General features: G+C 43.8%; 2 protein-coding genes across 3 annotated transcripts in view; one reads left to right on the top strand and one right to left on the bottom strand.

Annotated features, from left to right (window-relative positions):
• Window positions 1–7353: 7353 nt before the first annotated feature.
• Window positions 7354–17450, bottom strand: ALKBH4 (alkB homolog 4, lysine demethylase). 2 transcript variants are annotated; one of them, XM_089683742.1, is made up of 4 exons: window positions 17315–17416; window positions 12999–13307; window positions 11275–11469; window positions 7354–8226 (listed from the first exon to the last, which is right to left on the bottom strand). In XM_089683742.1, exons 2-4 carry the CDS (start codon window positions 13026–13028, stop codon window positions 7570–7572), a joined length of 882 nt encoding a protein of 293 aa, XP_089539868.1. In that variant the 5' UTR covers window positions 13029–13307; window positions 17315–17416; the 3' UTR covers window positions 7354–7569. The 2 variants fall into 2 exon arrangements, with proteins under 2 accessions (XP_089539868.1, XP_089539867.1); XM_089683741.1 differs by lacking the exon at window positions 12999–13307 and having other exon boundaries at window positions 17315–17450.
• A 22-nt stretch (window positions 17451–17472) lies between these two features.
• Window positions 17473–27372, top strand: part of LRWD1 (leucine rich repeats and WD repeat domain containing 1) — a 38032-nt gene continuing 28132 nt past the window's right edge. Inside the window, exon 1 of the mRNA XM_089683740.1 lies at window positions 17473–17578. The gene's annotated coding sequence lies outside the window, so the exon portion shown is untranslated. The remainder of the gene's footprint in view (window positions 17579–27372) is intronic.

The raw sequence follows: 27372 nt of genomic DNA, 5'->3' as shown, positions 1-27372 counted from the left end.
ATCATCCTTCACGGTTGTCTTCTGTGGACATCCATGCCTTTTTATGTTCCTGAGCTCACCAGTGTGTTCTTCTTTCCTCAGAATGTACCAAACTGTTGATTTGGCCACTCCTAATGTTGCTGCTATCTCTCTGATGGATTTGTTTCATTTTTGAATCCTTACAATGGCCTGTTTCACTTGCATGGACAGCTCCTTTGAACGCATGATGCAGGTTCACAGCAATAGATTCCAAATGCAAATACCACACTTAGAATCAACTCCAGTCCTCTTACCTGTTTAATTGATGAAGAAATAATGAAGGAGTAGCCCACACCTGGCCATGAAACAGCTTTTGATTCAATTGTCCAATTACTTTTGGTCCCTTGAAAAAGGGGGGAGGGGTGGCTATTCTTAAGAGCTGTAATTTCTAAACCCTTTCTCCGATTTGGATGTACATACCCTCAAATGAAACCTGGGAGTGTACACTTTCAGCCCATATCCATTATATAACTATAGCTTGAATATGTTTTGGTAAATACCTGAAAAAATCTAAAATTGTTTCCAGTGTCCAAATATATATGGACCTAACTGTACATACCTGGGTGTTATATCATATAGAACCATAGTGGACTCCATTACCTGCAATACTCCTTATGGGGACTTAAGTGACAAACTGACTTCCCTAACATTATATGGGACATAACAGCCTATGGAACTTCTTTACATGGACTACCACACTGATTTCACAGGTCCAGGTCCGTTTAATGAGCTCTTTTTTTTTCAAGTCCTGACAACCTTCAGGCCAATTTTGGGAACATTAGTCTCGATTTGACTATTGGGCCACCAAGGATTCCAAATTCACACAAGGGAGCTGCCTTGAAAGTTGGTGTAGTTACTTAAGCAGCATGTTGTCGTGGTATGCTACCCATGTGTGAATCCATATGCGTCCGAACGTGGTAATTTTAACCATGTATGTTTTGTCTATTCATGTTTTTCATGCATTGAATTCTTAATGTAAGATGTTTGAATCCACACCGGAGTTTCTACAGTAAGCAATAAAATTATTTTTTTATGATACTTGACATTAAGGCTTATTTTCTATGATACTTCAGCCTAGATATTATCTGTCACCAATAGTAACCACTTTTGCCCAGTCTTTGGGCAGTCTGTTTTTTGTGTCTAAGCACTTAATTTGAAGCGGAATTGTGCTGGTATATGTACATATGTATTTCTATTTACCTCAAACATTATTATTTTCTGAACTTGTTTACACTTGTTTGGAGTCGGTAAAAAAGCGCAGCTGAGCTGAATCTTTACCATGTCCTGACCACTCCCCCTTATGCTGCAAAGGCAGCAGAGGGGCAAGTACATATGTTGCAGCCAAAATGCTTTGCATTCCTCTTCTGAGGTTCCCCACCAGCGCTCTTGACTTCTTTTCTTCGCCATCATAGGCTCGCTCCAGAGCTGGGCTGTGTGCATCTATAGACACACACACAGTGCAGCTTGGCCCTGCCCCCCACTCTCTGCTCACATGATTGGCTGATTTGGGGTCACTGGAGAGCACAAGTAAGTGCACTCTTGATACCCACATGAGCAGTATGACCAAAAAAGCTTTAGATCCTAGTCTGAACTCGCCTGAGCTATTCATCCAGGAAGCTGTCACTGTATTCTGCCAATCATAAGTGGCTGAGGCATTCCCCACCCTGTAGCCATACATATACAGTTGTGTTCAAAATAATAGCAATGTGTTGAAAAAAGTGAATAAAGCTCAAAATCCTTCTAATAGCTTTTATTTTCATACACGCAAATGCATTGGGAACACTACACATTCTATTCCAAATCAAAACATGAAGAAAAATAGATCAAATTTGTGTTGTTCCTCTAAAAAAATTGAAGAAAAGTGAATATTAGACTGTTCAAAAAAATAGCAGTGTTTGTATTCTTCTTTACAAACTCAAACATTCACTATATAAACTGAAAAATGTTTGAAGATTTTGCTTTCCTTGGAATCACTTAATTAATATTTAGTTGTATAAGAACTGTTTCTGAGAACTGCTGTACATCTGTGTTGCATGGAGTCAACCAACTTCTGGCACCTGTGAACAGGTATTCCAGCCCAGGATGATTGGACTACATTCCACAGTTCTTCTCTATTTCTTGGTTTTGCCTCAGAAACTGCATTTTTGATGTCACCCCACAAGTTTTCTATTGGATTAAGATTCGGGGATTGGGCTGGCCACTCCATAACGTCAATCTTGTTGGTCTGGAACCAAGATGTTGCACGTTTACTGGTGTGTTTGGGGTCATTGTCTTGTTGGGACACCCATTTCAAGGGCATTTCCTCTTCAGCATAAGGCAGCATGACCTCTTCAAGTATTCTGATGTATTCAAACTGATCCATGATCCCTGGTATGCGATAAATAGGCCCAACACCATAGTATGAGAAACATCCCCATATCATGATGCTTGCGCAACCATGCTTCACTGTCTTCACAGTGTACTGTGGCTTGAATTCAGTGTTTGGGGGTCGTCTGACAAACTGTCTCCGGCCACTAGACCCAAAAAGAACAATCTTACTTTCATCAGTCCACAAAATGTTGCGCCATTTCTCTTTAGGCCAGTCAATGTGCTCTTTGGCAAATTGTAACCTCTTCAGCACGTCTTTTTTTCAACAGTGGGACTTCGCGGGGGCTTCTTGCAGATAGCTTGGCTTCACATAGGCGTCTTCTAATTGTAACAGTACTCACAGGTAACTTTAGACACACTTATTTCCCCCCAAAAAAGGGGGGAAAATGTCAGTGCGTCTTATGGAGCGAATATAAAGCGTCAGGTCCGGTATTTCCGCCGCCAACCTTGTCAGAATACCGGGCCGGTCGCTCAGTTGTTCTCTGCGGCAGGAACTCACCTGTTACTCGGTCCAGCGCTGTAGTCTTCCCGCCCCGGCATCTGTGACAGCCGGGTGCCCACTGCACATGCGCGAGAAGTGCTGCGCTTTGTGAATGGTCCGGTGTCTTCTGGGACACATGACAGGTCCGAAAAGACGCCGGGCAATTCACAAAGTGCAACGCTTCTCGCACATGCGCAGTGGGCACCCGGCTGTCAAAGTCGGGTGCCTACAGTATAGGAAGGAGAACTCCGAGGAAGTGGGAGCGGGTACCTGTCAAATTCAGGTACCCGCTCCCCCTCCTTCCCTAAAGGTCCGCAGTGTCTGGTCATGCCCTGTACTGTCCGCAGTCTCTGGTCATCTCCTGTACTGTCCGCAGTCTCTGGTCATCCCCTGTACTGTCCGCTGTCTCTGGTCATCCCCTGTACTGTCCGCAGTCTCTGGTCATCTCCTGTACTGTCCGCAGTCTCTGGTCATCTCCTGTACTATGTCCACAGTCTCTGGTCATCTCCTGTAGTATGTCCGCAGTCTCTGGTCCATCTCCTGTACTGGGTCCGCAGTCTCTGGTCATCTACTGTACTATGTCCGCAGTCTCTGGTCCGTCTCCTGTACTCTGTCCGCAGTCTCTGGTCCGTCTCCTGTACTGTGTCCGCAGTCTCTGGTCCGTCTCCTGTACTGTGTCCGCAGTCTCTGGTCCGTCTCCTGTACTGTGTCCGCAGTCTCTGGTCCGTCTCCTGTACTGTGTCCGCAGTCTCTGGTCCGTCTCCTGTACTGGGTCCGCAGTCTCTGGTCCGTCTCCTGTAAGGTGTCCGCAGTCTCTGGTCCATCTCCTGTACTGTGTCCGCAGTCTCTGGTCCGTCTCCTGTACTGGGTCCGCAGTCTCTGGTCATCTCCTGTGCTGTGTCCGCAGTCTCTGGTCATCTCCTGTGCTGTGTCCGCAGTCTCTGGTGCATCTCCTGTACTATGTCCGCAGTCTCTGGTCATCTCCTGTACTGTGTCCGCAGTCTCTGGTCATCTCCTGTACTGTGTCCGCAGTCTCTGGTCATCTCCTGTACTGTGTCCGCAGTCTCTGGTCATCTCCTGTACTGTGTCCGCAGTCTCTGGTCATCTCCTGTACTGTGTCCGCAGTCTCTGGTCATCTCCTGTACTATGCCCGCAGTCTCTGGTCATCTCCTGTACTGTGTCTGCAGTCTCTGGTCACTTCTTGTACTATGTCTGCAGTCCATTGGTTCAGAATATTTTTTTTCTTGTTTTTCTCCTCTAAAACCTAGGCGCATCTTATGGTCAGGTGTGTCTTATGGAGCGAAAAATATGGTATATCAAGGAAATATGTGGGGTAGATATTCAAGGGGACCCACTGAAATGCTTATTCTATTATTCTGAGCCCATGGCGGAAGTAAATAGGAATAAAGTATTTTACCATTTAATCAGTGCAGCAAAGGGTTTGATACCAAAATTTTGGTTAGTGGCAGAGGTTCCGAGGGTGGTGGATTGGATAGATAGAGTGGAAGGCTTTTTCAGAATGGAAAAACTGAGATGTTTAGAAGAGGATAATATGGGAATATTTAAAAGAATATGGAGTGTTTGGTTAAATTTTAAAACCGCAGAATCTTATACAGAACTAATTAAAGTAAAGGAGGTAGCCTAAGAAATCATGATGAGACTGGTCGGAATAACAAGTTATGGAGAAATGGAAACAGAGAAAGATAAGACAATGATGCGGGGATGGGTGGGAGATGGAGGGGTTATAGAATGCATTTATTCATTTAGGGGAGAAAAGAAAAAAGTATATTTTGGAAGATGGAATGTTTTAATGTTGTTTGTATAAGTATGAAATAAAAAGTTAAAAAAAAAAAAAAAAACTTCAGGCCCCATAAACCCGACAGACCTTGAAAATGTGAGTGTGAATAATAGAATATAGATACACCGTGTTCCAAATTATTATGCAAATTCTATTTAAGTGTCACAAAGATTAAATATTTTGTTTTTCAGTTTAACTCATGGATGGTATTGTGTCTCAGGGCTCTTTTGATCACTGAAAACAATCTCGGACATCTGTGATAATTAGATTGGCCGGTGAGCCCAAATTAAGGAAAAACTACTAAAGGACGGTGTTCCACATTATTAAGCAGAGCACCATTTTCAAGCAATATGGGGAAGAAAAAGGATCTCTCTGCTGCCGAAAAGAGTGAAATAGTTCAATGCCTTGGACGAGGTATGAAACCATTAAATATTTCACGAAAACTTAAGCGTGATCATCGCACTATTAAAAGATTTGTGGCTGATTCAGAGCACAGACGGGTTCGTGCAGATAAAGACACATTGAGGAAGATTTCTGCCAGATCCATGCATCGGATCAAGAGAGCAGCTGCTAAAATACCATTACATAGCAGCAAACAGATATTTGAAGCTGCTGGTACCTCTGGAGTCCCATGGACATCAAGGTGTAGAGTCCTCCAGAGTCTTGCAACTGTGCATAAACCTTCTATTCGGCCACCACTAACCAATGCTCACAAGCAGAAACGGCATTGGGCAGAAAAATACATGAAGACTAATTTTCAAACAGTCCTGTTCACTGATGAGTGCTGTGCAACCCTGGATGTTCCAGATGGATGGAGTAGTGGATGGTTGGTGGACGGCCACCCTGTTCCAACAAGGCTGCGACGTCAGCAAGGCGGTGGTGGAGTCTTGTTTTTGGGCCGGAATCATGGGAACAGAGCTGGTCGGCCCTTTTAGGGGCCCCGAAGGTGTAAAGATGACCTCTGCAAAGTATGTGGAGTTTATGACTGACCACTTTCTTCCCTAGTACAGAAGGAAGAACTATGCTTTCCGTAATAAAGTCATCTTCATGCATGACAATGCACATCTCATGCTGCAAAGAATACCTCTGCATCAATGGCTGTTATGGGGATAAAAGGAGAGAAAGTCATGGTGTGGCCTCCATCCTCCCCTGACCTCAATCCTATTGAGAACCTTTGGAACATCCTCAAGCAAAAGATCTATGAGGGTGGGAGGCAGTTTACATCCAAACAGCAGCTCTGGGAGGCTATTCTGACATCTTCCAAATTCAAGCAGGAACTGTCCAAAAACTCACAAGTTCAATGGATGCAAGACTTGTGAAGCTGCTATCAAATAAGTGGTTCTATGTTACAATGTAACGTGACCTGTTAAAATGTTTAAAAAGTAAAAATGTTGTTAAAAGTTTGATTGAAATAGCTTTTGATTTCAGTAAATATGCTGCAAACACAACAAATGACAATTTTCAGTTCTTTACAACCTATAAAGTGTTTTGAAACTTACTGTGTGTAATAATTTGGAACAGTGCATTGTAAGTTTTTTATGTTTAAAAAAAATCCTGTTATCGTTAGGAGGTTTGTTCAATAAAATGTGAATTGTACTCTTAATAGTTGATAACATGAGAATTATGCTGACTGTTATTTACATCAATTATTTAGGGAAATGAGAAAAATATAATTTGCATAATTATTTGGAACACGGTATAGAATCTACAATAGTGATAACATAATAGAGAAAGGGAATTGAAGTATCAAAATGGATATGACCAGGGATGGTCTAGTAATGGTAAAAGGGAATCTAACAAGTATACTACCTTTCACTTTGGTGAAGTGCCCAAAGACACAGGCAGATCAAGAAAAAAAAACTATATATATATATATATATATATATATATATATATATATATATATATATATATAAAAAATGTAACTGAATTTTAAAAATGAGATATTACTTCAGGTGAGGAGGGATCAACATTTTGTACTATCACTATAGATCCTCTAACCAGTCCAAGTGGTACGAACTTTACCACCAGAGTCTCCATCACCACTATGTCATTAAGGATCTGGGCTCATTCCAAAAGTGTGTGCAGGGGAAGGGGGGTAAGGTGCTCTTCTAATGATGGGAAATGGCAACTCTGGCCACCAGAAGGCAATGCCGGAGGTGGGCCGCCAGCGGAGAGATGGGCCCAGGAATGATAGACAGAAGGGCTATTTCTGGGATGGCGTGGATGTCTGTGACACACTGATTTATATGCGGTGAAGACCTTCTGCCAGAACTTTAACAATAGGCAACAACTCCACTATATCTATATATAGCGCGCACTCTCTCTCTCATATATATATATATATATATATATATATACACACACACACACACATGTATGTATGTATGTAAGTGCCCTCTGCTTTGGGCCCACCAGGGTCCTGCACCACAAGAAAACTATTGTGGCTTTTTGGGAGTTACTTTTTTATTATTATTCGGCCGATGCATTTGTAGTGTTCTGTTGAGAAAAATGCATGTCTGCATCCCTTAATCATTTAGGGGTATTTTGGATTTTTGTTGCAGAGGACGCCTTAAAATCTAAAAGGGCAGAAAAAGAACTGCATTTGGTTGCATACATTCTCATAGTATTCATCAATCACCGAGTGCAACTGCAATGTATGTTTGTACTGTAAAGTGAATAAGAGAAGTTTTATCATTTTTTTTTTATTATGGGCAGGGCTATAAAAAATTACGTTTTTGCTCAATAAAACAAAATGCACTGATAGAAAATCACATCTGTTTTTACAGTATCAATCATTCTAAAACAATCTGATATAAAACTATTTTCTGAATTGAATTAAAATAATATATGTAATAACTTAAAATAGGTAATGAACAAGCAGACACTATAATGACAGTCTTCCTTAAACTGAATTTCCCTGGAAACCAAGGGCTATCTCCAGCAGTATCTGTCCCAGCTTCTCCTGAATACCACCAGGCATAAACTCCACTGATAATTCTCTGAAAGTGCTGCAAATTCTCCGCTGCGTGATGTGTTGTCTGTGAATAGCATGCTTCCAACTATACCGTGCCTTTCCGTATAAAACTACAAGGGATCTTCTTGGTAAACATATGGCTACTTCCACTTCGGAGCAAGGAACCAGAGTGGTCTGTGTTCCATTATGTGATGCAAAGTCTTGAAGGGCACACTGCTCATTATTCAGATGACTGCTGTATTTACCATTTAAATCAAGGATTTCATTTGGCTCGCCACTTAGATTTCCAGAAGATAAGAGCTGCAGTATATCTGTGGAAGAGTTTGTCATAGTAAGCACTGTATCTGAAAGAAGATTCAGACTAACCAGTCTTTCACCCCACAGCCAAGAGTCATCAAAATGAGGGTCAATAGCAGATCCTCTGTCAGAGTTATAATCTAGATTACACTGTTCTACAGGCAGAAACTCTTCTAGCACAGTATGCGTCTTCATTCGTTCCCAAAGGACTTTGCTGAAATTCGGAAGACCAGTGAAACTGCCAACCTTTATCTTCTGTTTCTTAAAGTTCACCTTTGGACCAAAATCCTGCATAACGATAACAGGTGAATAAAAAAAATGCAAATAAAATCTTTAATATTTCTAAAACAACTCCAATTTAAAGAACTCTAACTTAATTTTCTTTTTCAGTATTCTGTTGCCAGGGGACATAGTACATGTACCTCCCTTCCCTGAAGCCGTCCAGCAAAATAGCTAGCAAGGAGACAAGTGCTTGATAAATGGCACTCGTCTCATCTCCAAGAACTTGCAGTGAGAACTCTTCTTTACCCCACTTGAGTACCAGCCTGTATATAGTCCTTTATTACCAGGCTATTTTTTTAGTTTTGGTACTGTGATAGTTTGACAATCAAAAAAACTGTCAATTTTACACAATCAAAACCCCCACCCTGAATCTGCCGCTGCCTGTGATTTGCTCCTATAAATTTATCGTTCATTTAAAGGGTTATTCTAACTTTACCAAAAACTGCCTATGCAATTAAGGGGAATCTGTAGATCAAACCAAACTGCACAGCTTTGAGTAAAGTTGAAAACTGCTGTTACTATAGATGTAGGCCATTTGTGTACCTCCTGAAGCCATGCCGAACAACTTTCAAAGATGGCGATCTCCTGTTTTGCCTTCTTGCAAAGACATTGCCAGCTGCTGATGTTCATCCCCGCCATCACAAGCTCTTCCTCGGTTTCAAAATCCTATTCAAGTGCAGTTTATTATCCTTCCCCGTTGCAACAATGCTGAGATCAGAGCTCCTGCGTTGAGGAGATAGAATTCCAGAGCTTGCTCCTGTGATAGCCGGGGTGAGCATCAACGGCTGGGAGCGTCTAAGCAACAACCTAGCAGCAAGGCAGGCCAGGGGAATGCCATATGAGAGTTTTTCAGCATGGTTTTGGGAGGTACGCAAAAGTCTACATGCCTATAGCAAAGGCAATATTAAAATGTAATCAAAGATGCCCACTTTGTTTTTATCTACCTGCACTCCTTACCTAAATAGGCAGTTTTTGGTAAAAGGTGAATTAGCCCTTTAAGGGCTCATCTATGCGGGATGTTTGGAGAACACTTCTGAACAATGGAAACTGACTGCTGGAAAACAAAGGTTAAAAAACGGCAGTTTAGCCACGTTTGCATACTGCGTTTAGAAGCGTTTTTTGAAGATAACATCAGGAGACCTTCCAAAATGCCCAGAATGCACTGAAAAATAGTAACAAATTAACTATTTCAGACATTTTGAGTGAAATAAAGAGAGCAGAAGCAGAGAGAGCAGTATGTGTTGAGATTACCTATCTTTTCTGGTTGTATTCACTATGGATCCCATCATGAGCATAATGCGGCACATTCTACCATTTTTTCCTTCACGTGAAACCTGGAACTGACTGCACTGGTGTACTAGGTCCATTTGAACACATGGAAAATGCTGTGCATGCATTTCTGATGATGAAAACAGGCTCTGGACAGCATTTGGATACGGAACAGTTAAAAAATGCTTCTAAACGCAAACGCTTATAAACACAGTTTGCCGTGTTTACAAGCATTTGAAAAGCCGATAAAATCTACTCCTGAAAGCAAGTTTGGTGCATTAAAAAAACATGACTGTAAACTCAACAGCCTGTAAACGACTACAAACAACATAGTGTACATGGGCACATAGGAAAACATTAGGGAGAGTTCAGGGGCTGCTGAAAAAAAATGCAGAAAAGCTCCTGAACATGCGTTTATCAGCTGCAGTGTACATGAACAATGAAATCCTCCTTCCTCTGTTGTGAGAAAGGGGAGTGCTCTCAATGCATACAGTGTTTACATTTGTGATTGCTGTGATTTGCCATCACAGAAATCAGAACAGTCCAACTCTGATCAACTTTGTACATTATGCCTTCGGTCACACCGGTCACCCAGGTGATTTTTCTGCAGTGCGATTTATAAATGGTGCTCAAGAAATACACACTCTTTTCCCTCTTTTTTTACACTACACCAATAGAGAGGTGATTAATAAACAAGCAGGACACTGTTCAAAAATCAGAAGCTTTTGAAGTGACCAAATGCAACAGATTATCTTTTTTATGTCCTTTAGCGACAGTGGCAGAGAAGAGGATATGCATCTAGTATCTAACAGCATAAAAAAAAAAAAAAGTCCTTTAGGTCAAGTTTCAAGACACAATAGTTACTTTAAAATAACCCTGTCACCAGTTGGGAAAGTTAAACCAGTAGTCCCTGAGGGCCCATTCACACTAAGAACTGCATGTGAATCGCATAGGAACGCTGTGCAGTTCCTGTGCGATTCACATGCAGTTCAGTGCAGTGTAATTTCAGCCTATTCATTCTGAATGGGCTGAAATCGCACCATAACAAAAAGTAGCGCATGCACTACTTTTGGAAATGCACTGCAACCACATTGCATGGTATTTTTGTACCATGTCATCCGGTGCAGGAAAGTGCTCAGTGTTTGCACCTGCACTTGGGGTGTTGTTAGCTTTGCATTGACGTCTGCTGCAAATCACAAGGGCAGTGCGATTTGAATGCAATGCGGAAAACTGGCACAGAATGCGGGTTTCCTGCACCACGTTTGGTATGAACAGGTCCTAAAAGAGAAAGACATATACAGTAATTCTCTGGTGGGTGGCAAGAAAAATCTCTACTCTATGGAAGAGCTCTAGGCACTGCTACTATCTGACACTTTAGGGTGTATCCAACAGCATGTCCTCCGCCGGGTGCTGTATTTCCTGTAGTTCCTGCTTCCATCCCCTTCTTTGCTACAGGACACTTCTTTTACAGGATGTTGCTGGCTTACCTTTAACTTTTTACAGCTTGCTTTAAGCTATTACACTGGTAGTTTATGATACTTGCAGTTTTGCTCATTTATTCACACAATATTTTCTGATTGTAGGTTTGCATTTATCTGACTATTCATGTATGGAACGGGTCTGTAAGAGTAGTATCCTTATCATGAATGGTAAATTATGAATCAATCCACTTCTATTTTTTTTGTCCATTTCCCCTACCCCCATCCAAAAAATATGATCAGGATTGAATTCTATGGGCAACATTATAGAGTATCTCTCTTGTTATGAACAGTGATATAAACGTACTTGTTTTCTGCGCCCTGACTGTGAGAGTCTCCACTCATCCATGTCCATGGTGTGTACCATGTCTCTTTCCTCATTTTCTGTTACAAAATCTTCTATCAAACACACTCCTGGGAACGGGAACCACCAGCCAGCAGAGTTAGTGTTTTCTACTCCAAGAGCTATGCCTTTTTTTGGGATGTAGATAAAGGACTTTGTCTGCAAAATAATATAAAAAAAAAAAAATTTTTTCACAGGACCCAATATAATTAATATTGAACTCCACCCTTACCTTCAGTCTAGCACATTTGTACAGTCCCCTCTCCTGTTATTTAAATTGCTTACTCTGATTCCACTGCACACTGTAAACTTCTCATATTTCTGCATCTTTTTCAATACGCTTTTCCATATTTGCTTAAAGGATAAGTTCACCTTTTAGACAAAAAAGGTAAAAAAAATGTGTTTATTATTTTTGTCTGCAGGAGCCTGGAAAGCATTACAGCAGCAATCAGTAGATCACTGATGCCATGTAGGTCTCCTACAGACCTGTCAGAATATCTGCTAGCCATATGTGATATACTGCCAAGCAGATATATTAACAGGAAGCTTCAATGAACTACCACGACGCTCCACAGCACCAATGTAGTTCATTGAAAATGACAAGCCGAGAGCCGCTGAGGCTGTCACAGAAGTCCGTGAATGAATGATGAGGCTGTGTGGGCAGAGCCCCACATGGCCACGCTGTTTTCAAATTTGACAGATAGTACAGGGAGACGTCTCCCTGTACTATCTGTCAGAAGGAAGGGGGGCGACGAGTGCCAGCTGCGGCTATCGAAACATGTTACATGTTCCACGCTAAAAATGGTGAACTTAGCTTTTAAAGCTGAAGTATGGCCAAAAACTTTTCCTACATGTGCACAGTAAAAATAAGTTACCTCTAATGAAGAGTGGCCCATCTCTGGCTGTGACTTGTGGTTCCAGCTGTAATACAGATATATACAAGAGGTTGCTCGCTTGGCACCCCATCCATTCAGAAAAAGCCTTGTATTCTTTTCACAGAATGCAAGGCGCTCTGTGATCAGAGGAGGGGAGATCATAGCATTCATCTACACCTCCTTCATCCACAAAGTGCCTTGACTCTGGTAAAAGAACCCAAGGCTTTTTTTAATGGAGCCAGAACTACAAGCTTCAGCACCCACAGGAAACTGCGGGCCGAATAAAAGCAAGAGATTTAACTAGTGCTTCCACAGCCAGAGATGGGGCAAACTTTATTAGAGGTAACATTTTTTCTGTGCAAATGTACAAAAACAGTTCTTAGCCATACTTCAGCTTTAAGCAATACTGAAAAGGCAAAGAATAATGATTAGTTGTGAAACAACATGAACATCCTGGATAATACTCAGAGTTTGCAATGCAAAACGATTAAGGAAAAGTTTATGGTTTTAAATATTAAATATTTGTTATTAATATGGTGGTTTTATTGTGGAATATCATGAAAAGGTTGGTAATTATTGGAATGGTATTAAAGCAGTAGTAATGCCCCCCCCCCCCCCCATTTTTTTTTAAATAACTACAGGTATGCCTCTAATAAGGCCTAACTGTAGGTACAGTAAATATCTCCTAAACGTGTATGTGTATATAGTATGAATACTGTCCATGTTGATTATCATTTAGCGTTTAAAGTGTTACTAGACCCACAACAGAAAAAACAGTCTGTATATGCAGTAAAGCATGCTTGTTATACTCACTGTGGAACATAAGGGGTTAATCCTCTGCATTGTGTAAAAAGGCTGTTTGATCCTTTCTTCTCTGTTCCTCCCCTTCTTTCAAGTGACTATCTCTTATCTCCAGACTGAACCATAGGCATGCACATGCTCAGTTTGGTGAGTATTGCTAGAGAGAAGTTATTTTTTCCTTGGGACAGTACATGTGATCAGCACTGTCCAGATAGAGGTCAGGGGATTTCCATCCTCCTAGAGTAGAAAGAAAACTCCTCCTCCAAGTTTTAGTTAGTGGTGGGCTGGACACGGATAGAAGTCACAAGACTGCTCTAACTGCTGATGAGAAAAGGTATTTAGCAGTTTATATTTACTAAAATAATCGCATTTCCCTGTTCTGTGTACTGTGGAAGACCGGATATAGTGAATGCAGGGTCCTGGGTTTAGTAACATTTTAAAGGGGAACTATATTTGCCTCCACTCCAGTGTTGCAGTGTCCAGGAGCTTCCTGCCAGCAGCTGACATCTTTGCCCAGTTTTCTTTCCGGGTTCCCAATTTTCAGTAATTTTGATTGACTGGGCAAAGAAGTCACTCCCACACACGTGGAGTTCATTCATCTCAGCATTGCCAAAATTATACACCAATCAGCTCAGCGTACAGTAAGATTAAAGTGATTGTAAAGGCTGAAGGTTTTTTTACCTTCATTCATTCTATGCCCCCAGTCACCTCAATACATACCTGAGCCTCATTGCGATCCATCGATGTGCACAACAGCCTCGCCTATCCCGGGTTTCTGCCTCATTGGCTCAGACAGCAAGCGGGAGCTATTGGCTCTGCTGTCAATCACAGCCAGTCAGCCACTGAGGAAAGAGAAGGGGCGGGGCCAAGCAGCTCCTCCATGTGTGAATGACCCCATAGCAAGCTGCTTGCTGTGGAGGTACTTGACAGAAAGGAGGAGCCAGGAAGCCTGCAGGCGACCCTAGAAGAGGAGGATCCAGGATGTTTGTTATTTAAAAAAAAAATAAAAAATGAACCTTTAGTATTGCTTTAATGCAGAGAAATCAAAGTCTACTTTGCATGAAAAATCTACCTGTTCACCAATTATTTTTCCACTTTAAGGGTACACTAACCTCTGACTGATACCTTTAAAGTAGTAGTAAACTGCAAACAATAAAAATTAGAAAATCTCCTCCCTGCAAGTTAACCACTTGACTACCGGGCACTTTTACCCCCTTCCTGCCCAGGCCAATTTGCAGCTTTCAGCGCTGTTGTACTTTGAATGACAATTGTGCAGTCATGCAACACTGTACCCATACGAAATTTGTACACAAATAGAGCTTTCTTTTGGAGGTATTTAATCATCACTGGGTTTTTTATTTTTTGCACTATAAACAAAAAAAGCAAAAAAGTAAAAAAAAAAAAAAGATTTTTTTTTTTTTCTATTATAAAATTTTACTAACAAGTACATTTTCTCTTTTACTTATGTGCGCTGATAAGGCTGCACTGACAGGCGGCAATGATGGGCACTTACAGGCAGCTCTGACTGACAGCACTGTCGGGCACTTTTAGGGCTGCACTGATAATTAGTGCCATGATTATCAGTGCAGATGTCCTCTGTGACAGTTGCTGGTTATCGGCAGAACTTTCCTCACGCTGTGACAGTGTGAGGAATGTGCTGCTGCTAACTGACAACTGTGTTTGCTTTGTGATCAGCTGTGTCATTGGACACAGCTGATCACGTGGTAAAAGGGTGCTGTGATTGGCCTTTTACTGTGTCATGTGATCAGCTGTGTCCACAGGACGCGGCGATCACAGACAGCACAGGGGGTGCATTCTGGGAGGACGTCACATGACACCCTCCCAGAACTGGACAACTGCGCTGTAGCCATCATTTGGATATAGCCCAGTTGTCAAGTGGTTAAGCGCATAATGTGCTAGTATGGATTGCACACTAGCACATTATAAAAGACTTACTGGAAAACTAAGCCCTCCAGCTGTGAGTGCTGTCAAGGCTCCCCGAGGCTTCCAGCTTCACCTTTTCTTCCTTCCGGATTAGCGGGGTGCAGCCGTTTGACTGGCCGAGCTGTGATGACATCACACATGCACGTGGGAGTATCAGCCGTGGCACAGCTCACTCAATGGATGGCACGCTGTCCATTGAGAGCGCAATCAGCATGCCCTGGTGACATCACCGGTGCTGCTAAAGTAGATATCTCCTAAATGTTAACATTATGCTCTTAGCTTGAAAAAAATAAAAAAATCTCCCTGCAGTTTACTACCACTTTAAAGGTATCAGTCAGAGGTTAGTGTACCTTTAAAGTGGAAAAATAATTGCTAAACAGGCAGGATGTTTAATGCAAAAGAGACTACGATTCTTCTGCATTAACCTTACTGTACGCTGAGCTGATTGGTGTATGATTTTGGCAATGCTGAAATGAATGAACTGCAGCACGTGTGTGGGAGTGACTTCTTTGCCCAGTCAATCAAAGTTACTGAAAACTGGAACCCGGAAAGAAAACTGGGCAAAGATGTCAGCTGCTGGCAGGAAGCTCCTGGACACTGCAACACTGGAGTGGAGGCAAGTATAGTTCCCCTTTAAACATGAAAAGATAATCAGCATGAAGAGTATACATACTATATACACATATATAGACCCAATTGCCTCCTACGCTACAATCAAGCCACGAGTAAAGGCAAAATGTGTTAGAGTAAGGTTCCTGGGTGCAGCGTCTGTTCTTGTGCTAAACAATAAAGTTGATTTTACTTTTGAAGTGGTCTGTGGTGGCCAGACCTTTTTGCCTGAATTGTGTGAGAGGAATAGAAGAGTGAGCTCCTGCTAGCTGGAGCTAAGAACTGTAGTAGTTTCAGGAGAGGCTTCATCTTTTGTAAGTCAGATAAAGCCCACATAATTTCCTGGCTGGAAGATGTCCAGCATCATGTAAATCCCCCCCCCCCCTTCCCATTCACTGGATATGAGTTCTTTGCTCAGCATCATGTGAAGGCGTTTCCTTGGGCTGTCATTGTACAAATGCAGTCTACCTAGGAATGCCCACACTCAACAATCAAGGCATTTTGATATTTGACAGATGACTGTAGTGTTGTACAGTGCACGTGCGAGAAAAAGAGCATCATGATGATCATTGACATTGATGGACGGTGGGAGAAGGAGCGCCCAACGCTGGTGGACGGCGGGAGAGGGAGCGCCCAACGCTGGTGGACGGCGGGAGAGGGAGCGCCCAACGCTGGTGGACGGCGGGAGAGGGAGCGCCTAACGCTGGTGGACGGCGGGAGAGGGCGCGCCCAACGCTGGGAGAAGGCGCGCCCAACGCTGGGAGAAGGCGCGCCCAACGCTGGTGGACGGTGGGAGAAGGCGCGCCCAACGCTGGTGGACGGTGGGAGAAGGAGCAATTCACATTATGAGAAGGTCCAACTTACATTGGTGGTCAGCTGGAGAAGGACCATCTTTGTTTTTAATTGTTGGTCATCATGCACAGACAAAGGTTGTAAGGTCACCTTGCATTGGTGGTCAATGGAAAGAAGGGTCCATTGGACTGGTGCTTAATGGGAAGAATGCCACTCACTGGCAACATGCTCTGTACCTTAGTGGTCAAAGGGAAACCTGCCCTACCCCCCACAAACCTTACAGATGAATAAATTATCATTGGTGTCAGACAGCCCGGTCACAGCTCAGTATCTGTCTCCTCCTGGTTATCAGCACTGACACTTTCCCATCCAGGGCTGGCCTAACTCATCCTCCCTGGCTCCCAACTTGACACTTTAAAATGGAGCCAAACACTCAGAGCTTCTCATTCAAATTCTCCGGATTCCGCTTGACCTGTCATAATGACAGGTAGAGAGCACGGGCCCCCTGGAGCATGGGTGGGGTCCCGATTGCGACCCCTGATGCTACGCTCATGGTGTCAGAGGTAACTTATCTGACAGGTAGTAATTGCCCATTACTCAAGGAAACCCTAGACATCTCTGGAGGAACCCTAAAGTTCCATGATTGAGCTCCAGTTGGAAAAGGCTAGACTAGGGGGAAGGGAAACAAAAAGGAGATGTTGAGACGGCCACAAACAAAATACATGGACAGTATGAGGAGAGGAGGAAGGGGATACACACAATGGACATGTACAGGGATTGGGGTGAGATTTCTGATTGCAATCATGACAGAGACTCTGAAAGCGCCCTCTAGTGTACTCCTTAGAACCCTACAGTACGTGAAGCTTAGCACAGCCGATTCCTAGCCACCTAAGACAAGTACACTTGCTGCACCTCTTCCCACTGCCATGGCAACCTGGATATACAGCCACATACTGAGCAATAGAATGACATCAGGTAAGTACCTGGACTGACTCCTTGGGCAGCTCCCGGACTGCGGGCTCACACAGCAGGCAGGAACGGACCCCTTTACACCCACAGCCTGACACACCACCAGCAGCCATGTGCAAAGGGCACAGGACGGCGACACTTCCGGGAGAAAGGGGATTCCTGGAAGTGACGACATACTGGCGGGAGCTACGAGGTTGATAGTGGAAGTAAAGTTGTACAAGTAGAAGAGGAGGGGGAGGATCTCTGGACGGAGGACAGGCTGCACAGCGGAAGTCCCGGTAAGTGTGATCACCTCCATAGGACACCCCTTATATCATTCCACGTGTATGATCGCACATAGACTGCGCAGACATCAATCGGCGCATAGAAGGATGATTGGATCTCTGCATGATAATGTGCAGCTCTGATAGCTCCGCTGACATGGTTTATATTTTGTGTTTTTATGCATAATCTCCCCCTTTGTATCCCGCAGCAATCAGAAATTCTTACAAGTTTTTTAAATATAACTATCTGACATATATGTATATTCTATACTATTTCTATATTTATACTTTACAAGTCTCCAAATACCCGGAGATGATCAATCTCGCTCTTGTTGCCGATATTGCTCTGTTTATGGTGGGTGGTCTTTGTTCATCTTCAGGTGTGTAAAAGACTTCTGGCTGATCAGTGATTGGTGTACCCCAGGGGAACCTCTCATGGGCTCTGGGGGGTTTTATAGTAAGGTCACAATAACGGTTTTTCTTTTAGTATAACAATACATAATTGTGAATAGGTTGGATATCAGTTAAAGTAGTGCAGTTATGCTTAGTTGGAATAAAATATGTAATTAGGGGGGTCCTGGTAACTAATGTACACATACCATGGGGTACTTAAAGTAGAACTATAGGCAAAACTATTTTTATTTTCATTTTGGATAGGGTAAGGGAGGGTTATTACCAGTGTCAGTTTATTTTTCGCCATCTGTGTCCCATTGGGGAGATTTCTCTTCACTTCCTGTCCCATAGCCAAACAGGAAGTGAGAGAAAATCCCTGCAAATTAACCCCTTCACGCCAAAGGGTAAAACAAACCTTAAAGCCTAATCACAATCTTGCAATTTTGACATGTGTTAGCAAAACTGTACATATCATCACAACTACTTTGTGCATCCAAGTGGATTACCGTATATCTTGGGTTTTTTTCAGGACAAATTGGGCTTTCATTTGGTGGTAAATGGTAATGGGTGTCTCCTGATTTTTTTATTATTATTATAGGAAAAACGACCCAAAATTTTTTTTTAATTTAGGTGTTTATTTCTTGCTACTGCCATAACCAACCACCAAAGAACAACCCAAAATAATTGTGCACTTTTTGCTTTTTTTTTTATCCTGCCACTAACTGACACTGATGCTAATATAACAAAAAAAACCTTACACAAAAAAAAAAAAAAAAAAAATCCTGACCTTGAACCAAACACTAACCCTAGCTCTGACCAGGATCAAACTTTGATCTAGGTATTTTTATTTTTTTATTTTTTTCTCTCTGAAAGGACAGAGAGAGATGCAATGTATCTCTCTCCTCCATTCAGAGAGCGAAAACAAGGAGATGGGGCGGTCTTCACAGTGACTGATCACTGTGATATCCAATCAGGCGATCACAGCGATCATGTAACCCGGAATCAGGAGCTCCAGGTCCCAATTGTTAGAACGGGACTCGGGGCTTTCATTGGAACCCCAGTCTTCGTGCGGCGTGCTCCCAGCACAAAGACAGGTACGCAAACTAGCAGCCCCACAGAAAGAATCCCTTGGGGACCCCCAGGTCACTAGAATTAGTGTCCCCATTGGAAGATTTCCCCTCTAATACTTTTCTGGGGAAAACAAAAATTTGGTATTTTCTTTTACTTTCAATGATAATAGTAAACAGCACAAATAGAGAGGGTGAATCTTCCTTAACAGGGATACAAGCGGCAATAAAAACTGACAGGTGGTCTAATCCATCTCCACTCTATCCAAAACTAAAAAAAGTTTTGCCTTTAGTTGTACTTTAAGATTTTGGGACCCATACAAGAAGACTTTTGAAAGAAAAAGTTGAGAATCTCTCACATGCACACAAACCACAGTTCTATTTGCTGATCAACTTTTGTGATCAGTAAAATGTTTACAGCCATGTCAATGTAGCCTTAGTCAAGGATGGACCTAAATTTGTTTATAGGATCTCTTGTACAAAAATCACCAAGTGGTTTTTTTTTTTGTTTTTTTTTTTAACTGATCTGCATTGTTGTCTACTGAGCAATGCATACAGCTGCGTAAAGATCAGCAATACAACAGTATTAAGTACAGAGTTGTAATAAATGATCGAAAACGCTATGCTTATGTTTGTATAGGCACACGCACATAGATATGCACTATAAACATCATTACATTTTTATGGCCATGTGCAGTTGGCCTAGCTGTATATAATGCTCCTGCAGTTGCAGACTAGGCTAAACCAGGGTGGACAAAAATCGATGATTTTTTAAAAACAAAATTAAAAAATCGGATTTTTTTGTTTTTGTTTTTTTATGAAATTTATTTTAATAAAATGCTTTTGGAATAAAAATCTATCTAAAGATAGTTGTTTTTTTGTTTTTTTTTCTATTTAAGATACATTAATAATTTAGTTTATTCGGCATGAAAAGGAGCTTAGTTCTGTAGCATGAGGCTGTATATTCTGCAATATTTACATTTTTTTGTAAACTCATTCAATGAATGCAAGCTGAGATAACATGCACTGCATTGATGCATTCACACATTTTCACAGTAACCACGAGAAAAAACATGAAATAAAAGAATTTGAGTCTCTCGAGCTATAAACCTAAAATTGGTTCTGATATCGCTGTTTTATTAACCTGACAGCTTCATTTGGTTTGCAAATATTTATGATTCTAACTACCAGCAAGAATGAGTTGGATTCCTTACATTTAAAGAGCACCTGTCATTTTAGATCCATCATGACAGCGCCTGTTAGCGGGCATCCACTCGCCTGCTGCTGCCACGTCCCTCACCTTGTTGTGTCACTGCCGCATCACCAGCCGTCCCATTAAAGTGAATGAGACTGTCGGTGAGTCAACAACGAGTCCGAGGAGGAGCCGCCGCTGGACAGAGATGACAGTTGCTCTTTAAAAATTCTGATTTAAATCGAGCCTTTTCACTAATGATTTAAATCAAATCCACCCTGGGCTAAACCTGCCTTTGTACAATAACAAAAACAAACAAAAAACGGACCAATGGACCACTCGGTCTTTTTCTGCCATCACTTTTCTATGTTTCTCTGTAATTTGACATAGAAATATAAAGATAATAGTTGCTCAAGGCATATGAACACCAGGAAAAATACAGCACTCTATTCCATAGATATTCTATGTATTACTAGGATCCATAGAGGTGAGAAATATCAGTATTTTACAAGCTCCTATTTTCCACCTGTGGTCTAAGGCTGGCCATAGACGGGACGTTTATCGGCCGATAAATGAAAAATCGGTCGTTGCTGCCACCAATGCTTACGAAAAACATCCGTTTTTTGTAGATTTTCCAGCATGACCAATAAAAAGAACCGTCAAGAACCACGAAAATCGGCCGACGACATTGCCCCACTAACGGCGTGAATATCGGCTGATTTTTCGTTCGGACGATAATGTCCCATCTATGGCCTGCATAAACCCCTTATGGAGTGTAGTGGTCTAATGGTGTCTCTGCACCCTGCAGTTGCAGACAATGCTAAACCCTGCCTTTGTTTACGTTTTACATCTGCAGTCTCATGGCTCCCTATGGAGTTACAATCATGTCAATCAATTTAATCATAAAACTGGGATATGTTAAACGTGTACTGAAACTGAGTGCATTTTGTGTTAGCTCCTTCAAGACAGGGAGGGGTTTTAGCCCATAGGTTTGTTCCTCCAGAAGAGATCAAGCACTTCTAAAGATACCTGTCATCTGATATTATTATACAACATTCATATAACGTCAACAGTTTGCGCCGCGCTTTACAACATATGTGCGCTACTGAACAGCACAAGTTAAGAGAGATCCGCAAAGGACAAAAGTAGACAAGTTCCAGGAATCTGGTAGCCATTAGGACAAAAAAAGTGTACAGATTTTGACTAAGATGTCCCAAGCCTAGATATTTAAGGCTTTGTTCCTCCCAATGAAATGGAAATTTGGCTTCTATCTTTTCTTTCTCAGTAATTGCCAAGTTTATTTTTAAACATCAAGATTTTGTTACATTAACGTTAAAATTACGGAGGAAGCCAAATTGTTCCAGTTCTTGGAAGATATATGAAAAAGCTATTTTTGGATTAGATATATATAAAAGTAAATCATCAGCAAAAAAACTCAATTTATAGTCCCAATCACCCATTCGTACTCCCAGAATAGTATCATCCGACCGAAGGGCCATCGCCAAGTGCTCCATAGCCAAAATATATAGGTATGGAGACAAAGGACAGCTCCTTTTACAGGACAAAATATATTAAATTACTTGCCTTTATTAAATTCCATAATTGGTGAGTTGCAGTCTAGAACTAAGGGGGAAAAAAAGGGTTTGGGAGAATGGCAATTTTTAAGATGGATGTTCTCCCTCATTTTCTCTACCTATACCAAACACTTCCTATCTCCCTTCCACGGATGTTCTTTCGTTCCTTGCTATCTAGCTTACTTCGATTATATCTGGTCAAATACTTTGGTTAGAACTCGGCATGATATTTTGGTCATGAGGAAAATGGAGGGAGGAGCTGGATTACAACATATGGAATTTTATCATATAGCATCTATACTTACCAGGATTCTCAACTGGTTTTATCATAGCCACTCCGCACAGTGGGTATCTATTGAACAACTAATGTCCCCAATTCAACTGACCTCCCTACCATGGATCGATCCTAGGTTGTGTCCTCCAAGATAAAAGATTTCATTTTTGACACAATTTGTGTTAAATTTGGGATGGGACCACCCAAAAATTGAGCATTTCTACAATACCTGGCTCTTACCCCGATTATGGGGAACCCAGAATTTGAGCAGGAACTAATGGTAGCTAGATTTTTATGCTGGACATCTGTGTCCCCTTCTTCAATTAAATGGGCTCTTGCTGTTGAGGGACTTATACCACTTAACGAATTTTCATCTGTAGTTAATTTGTATACTGGCCATTGGCTCCATTATTTTCAACTTCAACGTTTTTACAAATATTTATATAAAAAAGGTTCATTACATAGAATCCTAACCCCTTTTGAATAACTCTGTATGAGGGGCTTGATGGGTTCACATGCTATTTCAACAATATATGGTATATCATCTCATGCATATTCACACCGACCTTACTATACCAGAGACTGGGAGAGAGAACTAAGCCACATAGTAACCAGAGAGAGAGTGGAAAAGGTCTTTTAGGCTAACATTCAAATCTAGTATGTCAACTGCCATTCAAGAGAAAAATTCTAAAATGCTAACAAGGTGGTACAGATGTCCAGTGGGAATACATAAGATAATTTCAACCTATCCGGCAAAATAATGGCGTTGTGGGGAGGATATAGGCTCAATGACGCATGTATGGTGGTCCTTTCTAGGATCAACCCATTCTGGGAATTAGTATTCCGGATTTGCTCACATATGAATGACACATCTTATCAGATGTCCCCAGAAATAGCATAATTATCTATATTTCCAGATTCTGAGAGAGCATCAAAAAGAGGACTGTCATGTTCTCTATTTTCTGCGTCACGTATAATAATACCAAGGTATTGGAATACTCAAGTTCTCCCTTCTGTTAAGGAGTGGATAGATGAAATAAATAGAATGAGATTGGAAGAACTGACAGATACTTATAACATTCATGTATAGTTGCTGTCGGTTTGGTCCCCTTGGGTTGAGTTTATGAACTCTGATACTTTGAGATCTTTTATAGAATAGATAACCGCTTGATATTTCAAGCTAAATTTTATAAATGGTGTTTAAAGGAGATGCTCTATGAGGAGCATGTGCTTTTGTGAGTGTTGATATTTTTGGAGTGGAGTTTATTTTTTTTTTTTTTTTACTTTTCTCCATGACCTCAATGTGCTTCTTCTTGAGCCACTCCTTTATTGCGTTAGCAGTATGTTTTGTGTAATTGTCATGCTGGAAGACAAATCCAATCCATCTTCAGTGTTCTGGCTGAGGGAAGAAGATTCTCATCCAAGATTGTGTATTACATGGCCCCGTCCATCGGCCCCTCAATGTGGCAAAGTCGGCCTGTACCTTTAGCAGAGAAACGACCCCAAAGCATAATGTTTCCACCTCCATGCTTGACAGTAGGGATGGTGTTCTTAGGGTTGTAGTAAGCATTTTTATTCATCCAAACACGGCAAGTTGAGTTAATGCCAAAGAGTTCCTGTCAGGGCTCCCAGGGTATGACCAGAGGTGTGTGACTGACGCAGGGAAACGCAGACTTCAGATATGTTATAAACAATATAATTTATTAACACTAACAATACAAACATAAACGCAGTGCAATACTAAAACATAACACAGTGCAAACAAACCAAACCAACCACCCACAGATGACAGTACATACAATGCAAGCATCGTCAGGCAGGCCGGGTCAATATCACTCGGGCAGGTAGGTACAGGGGGAGCAAGCGGAGAATGGTCGGGGTCACAAGCCAGGTTCAGCAGGTAGCGGGCAGCGTGGTACAGAGGGTCAGGCAGAGGAGAATGGTCAGACAAGCCAGGGATCAGGAGCAGGAGAATGGTCAGACAAGCCAGGGATCAGGAGCAGGAGAATGGTCAGACAAGCCAGGGATCAGGAGCAGGAGAATGGTCAGACAAGCCAGGGATCAGGAGCAGGAGAATGGTCAGACAAAGCCAGGGATCAGAGCAGGGTCAGCAACGAATCAGACAGGAACAGGGAACAGGATACAGGGCCCAGGAGAAACGCACACCAAGGCCGAGTCTGCAGGTCTGGCCATCCCTTAAATACACCAGTATAATCAGTTCCAGGTGTTTGACTGGCTGCAAGGTTGAGTCTCTGATTGCTGGAAGCACCTGCTGGCCAGCCCTGGTACTGCAGCTCATAAGGCAGGTGAGTCCCACCATTGCTGGCATGTCCATTCCTGACAGTACCCCCCCCCTCAAGGAGCGGCCTCAGGACGCTCCAAACAGTCCTAGCTGGGCAAAATGTTCCACCGCCCGGGTCTGGTAACTGGCGGGATATCAAAGACTGGCACACCGGGCAGGGGCCCACCGGGCAGGGGCACACCGGGCAGAGGCACATCGGGCTGGACTCCGGGGCAGAGGCACATCGGGCTGGACTCCGGGGCAGAGGCACATCGGGCTGGACTCCGGGGCAGAGGCACATCGGGCTGGACTCCGGGGCAGAGGCACATCGGGCTGGACTCCGGGGCAGAGGCACATCGGGCTGGACTCCGGGGCAGCGGCACATCGGATTACCAGGCGAAGCGGCGGGCGCCGGGCCCCCAGGCAGAGCGGCGGGCGCCGGACCCCCAGGCGGAGCGACAGGTCTCGGGCCCCCAGGCGGGCGCCAGACCCCCAGGCGGAGCGGCAGGTCTCGGGCCCCCAGACGGAGCGGCGGGCACCGGGCCCCCAGGCGGAGCGGCGGGCACCGGGCCCCCAGGCGGAGCGGCGGGCACCGGACCCCCCAGCGGAGCGACAGGTCTTGGGCCCCCAGGCGGAGCAGCGGGGGCCAGGCCCCCAGGCGGAGCGGCAGGTCTCAGGCCCCCAGTCGGAGCGGCGGGCGCCGAACCCCCCAGCGGAGCGGCGGGCACCGGACCCTCAGGCGGAGCAACAGGTCTCGGGCCCCCAGGCGGAGTGGCGGGCACCGAGTCACCAGGCACGACAGTGGGCTCCGAGTCAACTGGCATGACCGCTGGCACTGGGTCAGACAATGGATCGTCTGGCTGGACAGCGGGCATCGGGTCACCAGGCATCAGGTCATTTGGCTCGACAGCGGGCACCGCGTCATCTGGCAAGGCAGTGGGCACCGGGTCACCAGGCATTGGATCGTCTGGCTCGACAGCGGGCATCGGGTCACCAGGTATGACAGCGGGCACTGGGTCACCAGGCATCAGGTCATTTGGCTCAACAGCGGGCACCGCGTCATCTGGCAAGACAGTGGGCACCAAGTCACCAGGTACGACAGCGGGCTCTGAGTCAATTGGCACGACAGCGGGCACCGGATCATCTGTATCAACAGCGGGCATCGAGTCAACTGGCCTAATAGGATCATCAGGCTGGATCAGTTCATCAGGCTGAGTGGAGGCATCAGGCTGAGTGGAGGCATCAGGCTGAGTGGAGGCATCAGGCAGGGTACAGGCATCAGGCAGGGTACAGGCATCGGGCTGAAGTGCGGGTGCCGAGGCACCAGGCTGAACCACGGAAGGCAGGTTCTCAGACGGCAGGCTCACCGGTTTGGATACTGGCAGGATGGTACTGGTTGGAAAGAATTTCCGCTTTTTTCTGGTTTTAACTACTGGAGCACTGCAAGTAAACGCAGGTCTGCAAACGAATGGAGCAGCTGGAGACAGAGAAGAGCTGGAGGATGGAACAGAGGAGGGAGCAGTTGCTACAGAGGGCTTTTTTACAGGGTTAAAGGCAGGATAGGTGCAGCGAGTGGGAACAGGGTACTGACATGCGGTAGATAGCAGGGCAGGAGGAGCTGTTGGGAATGCAGGAATAGAGCTTTGAGGAAATAGATTAGAAGCAGGACTGGGTTTTTGTAGGCTGACTGAGGCTGGGTGAAACAAATCTGTCCATGTCTGCAGTATGGGTTGAACAAAGCTGAGCTGCAGTATGGGTTGAACAAAGCCTGTCTGACCAAAGACTGCACTGCGTTTATACAATCTTTTAGTATCTGTTGTGAACATGCAGCATAATGCTCCAAGAAGCAATCCACATCATCCTCTAATAACCATACCAGGGACTCTACCTGGTCGGCACTAAATGGCAGCAAAAATTCATCCCTGCATTCGGGGGTACCAGATGAAACCAACTCCGCACAAATCTGAATCAATGGCTGCACCTCAGAGAATTCTGTGCCCTGATCTACTAGAACATGAGCGAGCTGTATACATTCTAGCAGTTCATCCCTGGGATACTCCTTCAGAGTTTGATAAGCATACTCTCTGTCATCAAACACTAGCAGATATAAATACACAACCTCCATCCTTCCCATCAACAAACCAAGATGGCTTCCCTGTGCAGCCACTTCTGGTCAGGATTGGCCTTGGTGTAATGTCAGGGCTCCCGGGGTATGACCAGAGGTGTGTGACTGACGCAGGGAAACGCAGACTTCAGATATGTTATAAACAATATAATTTATTAACACTAACAGTACAAACATAAATGCAGTGCAATACTAAAACATAACACAGTGCAAACAAACCAAACCAAACCACCCACAGATAACAGTACATACAATGCAAGCGTCGTCAGGCAGGCCGGGTCAATATCAATCGGGCAGGTAGGTACAGGGGGAGTAAGCGGAGAATGGTCGGGGTCACAAGCCAGGTTCAGCAGGTAGCGGGCAGCGTGGTACAGAGGGTCAGGCAGAGGAGAATGGTCAGACAAGCCAGGGATCAGGAGCAGGAGAATGGTTAGACAAGCCAGGGATCAGAGCAGGGTCAGCAACGAATCAGACAGAAACAGGAACAGGGAACAGGATACAGGGCCCAGGAGAAACACACACCAAGGCTGAGTCTGCAGGTCTGGCCATCCCTTAAATACACCAGTATAATCCGTTCCAGGTGTTTGACTGGCTGCAAGGTTGAGTCTCTGATTGCTGGGAGCACCCGCTGGCCAGCCCTGGTACTGCAGCTCATAAGGCAGGTGAGTCCCACCATTGCTGGCCAGTCCATTCCTGACCGTTCCATTTAGGTCTCATCTGACCAAAGCACTTTCTGACAATCCTCCTTTGAATAGTTTAGATCAGGGGACCTCAAACTACGGGCAGGGGGCAGCTGTATCTTCCTCTTCCCCCCCCCCCCCCCCCCCCCCACTGACACCAACAATGGGGCACGATTTCCCCCCCCCCCCCCCTGACACGAACGATGGGGCACTATTTCATAAG

The sequence above is a fragment of the Staurois parvus genome, unplaced genomic scaffold, assembly GCF_062004578.1.
Source record: "Staurois parvus isolate SC_StPar_1 unplaced genomic scaffold, SC_StPar_1.0 ptg000321l, whole genome shotgun sequence".
NCBI lineage: Eukaryota > Metazoa > Chordata > Amphibia > Anura > Ranidae > Staurois > Staurois parvus.
The sequence above is the reverse complement of the archived record's forward strand: the minus strand, read 5'-3'. Positions and strand labels throughout refer to the sequence as shown.

Excerpts from the sequence above, each read along its gene's own strand:
- ALKBH4 (XM_089683741.1), bottom strand. The coding sequence starts at position 17,413 with ATGGCTGCTGGTGGTGTGTCAGGCTGTGGGTGTAAAGGGGTCCGTTCC. Across the intron at positions 11,470-17,314 it reads TGCCCAAGGAGTCAGTCCAG|ACAAAGTCCTTTATCTACAT; the intron begins GTACTTACCTGA and ends ATTATTTTGCAG. Across the intron at positions 8,227-11,274 it reads AGTCAGGGCGCAGAAAACAA|GATTTTGGTCCAAAGGTGAA; the intron begins GTACGTTTATAT and ends ATCGTTATGCAG.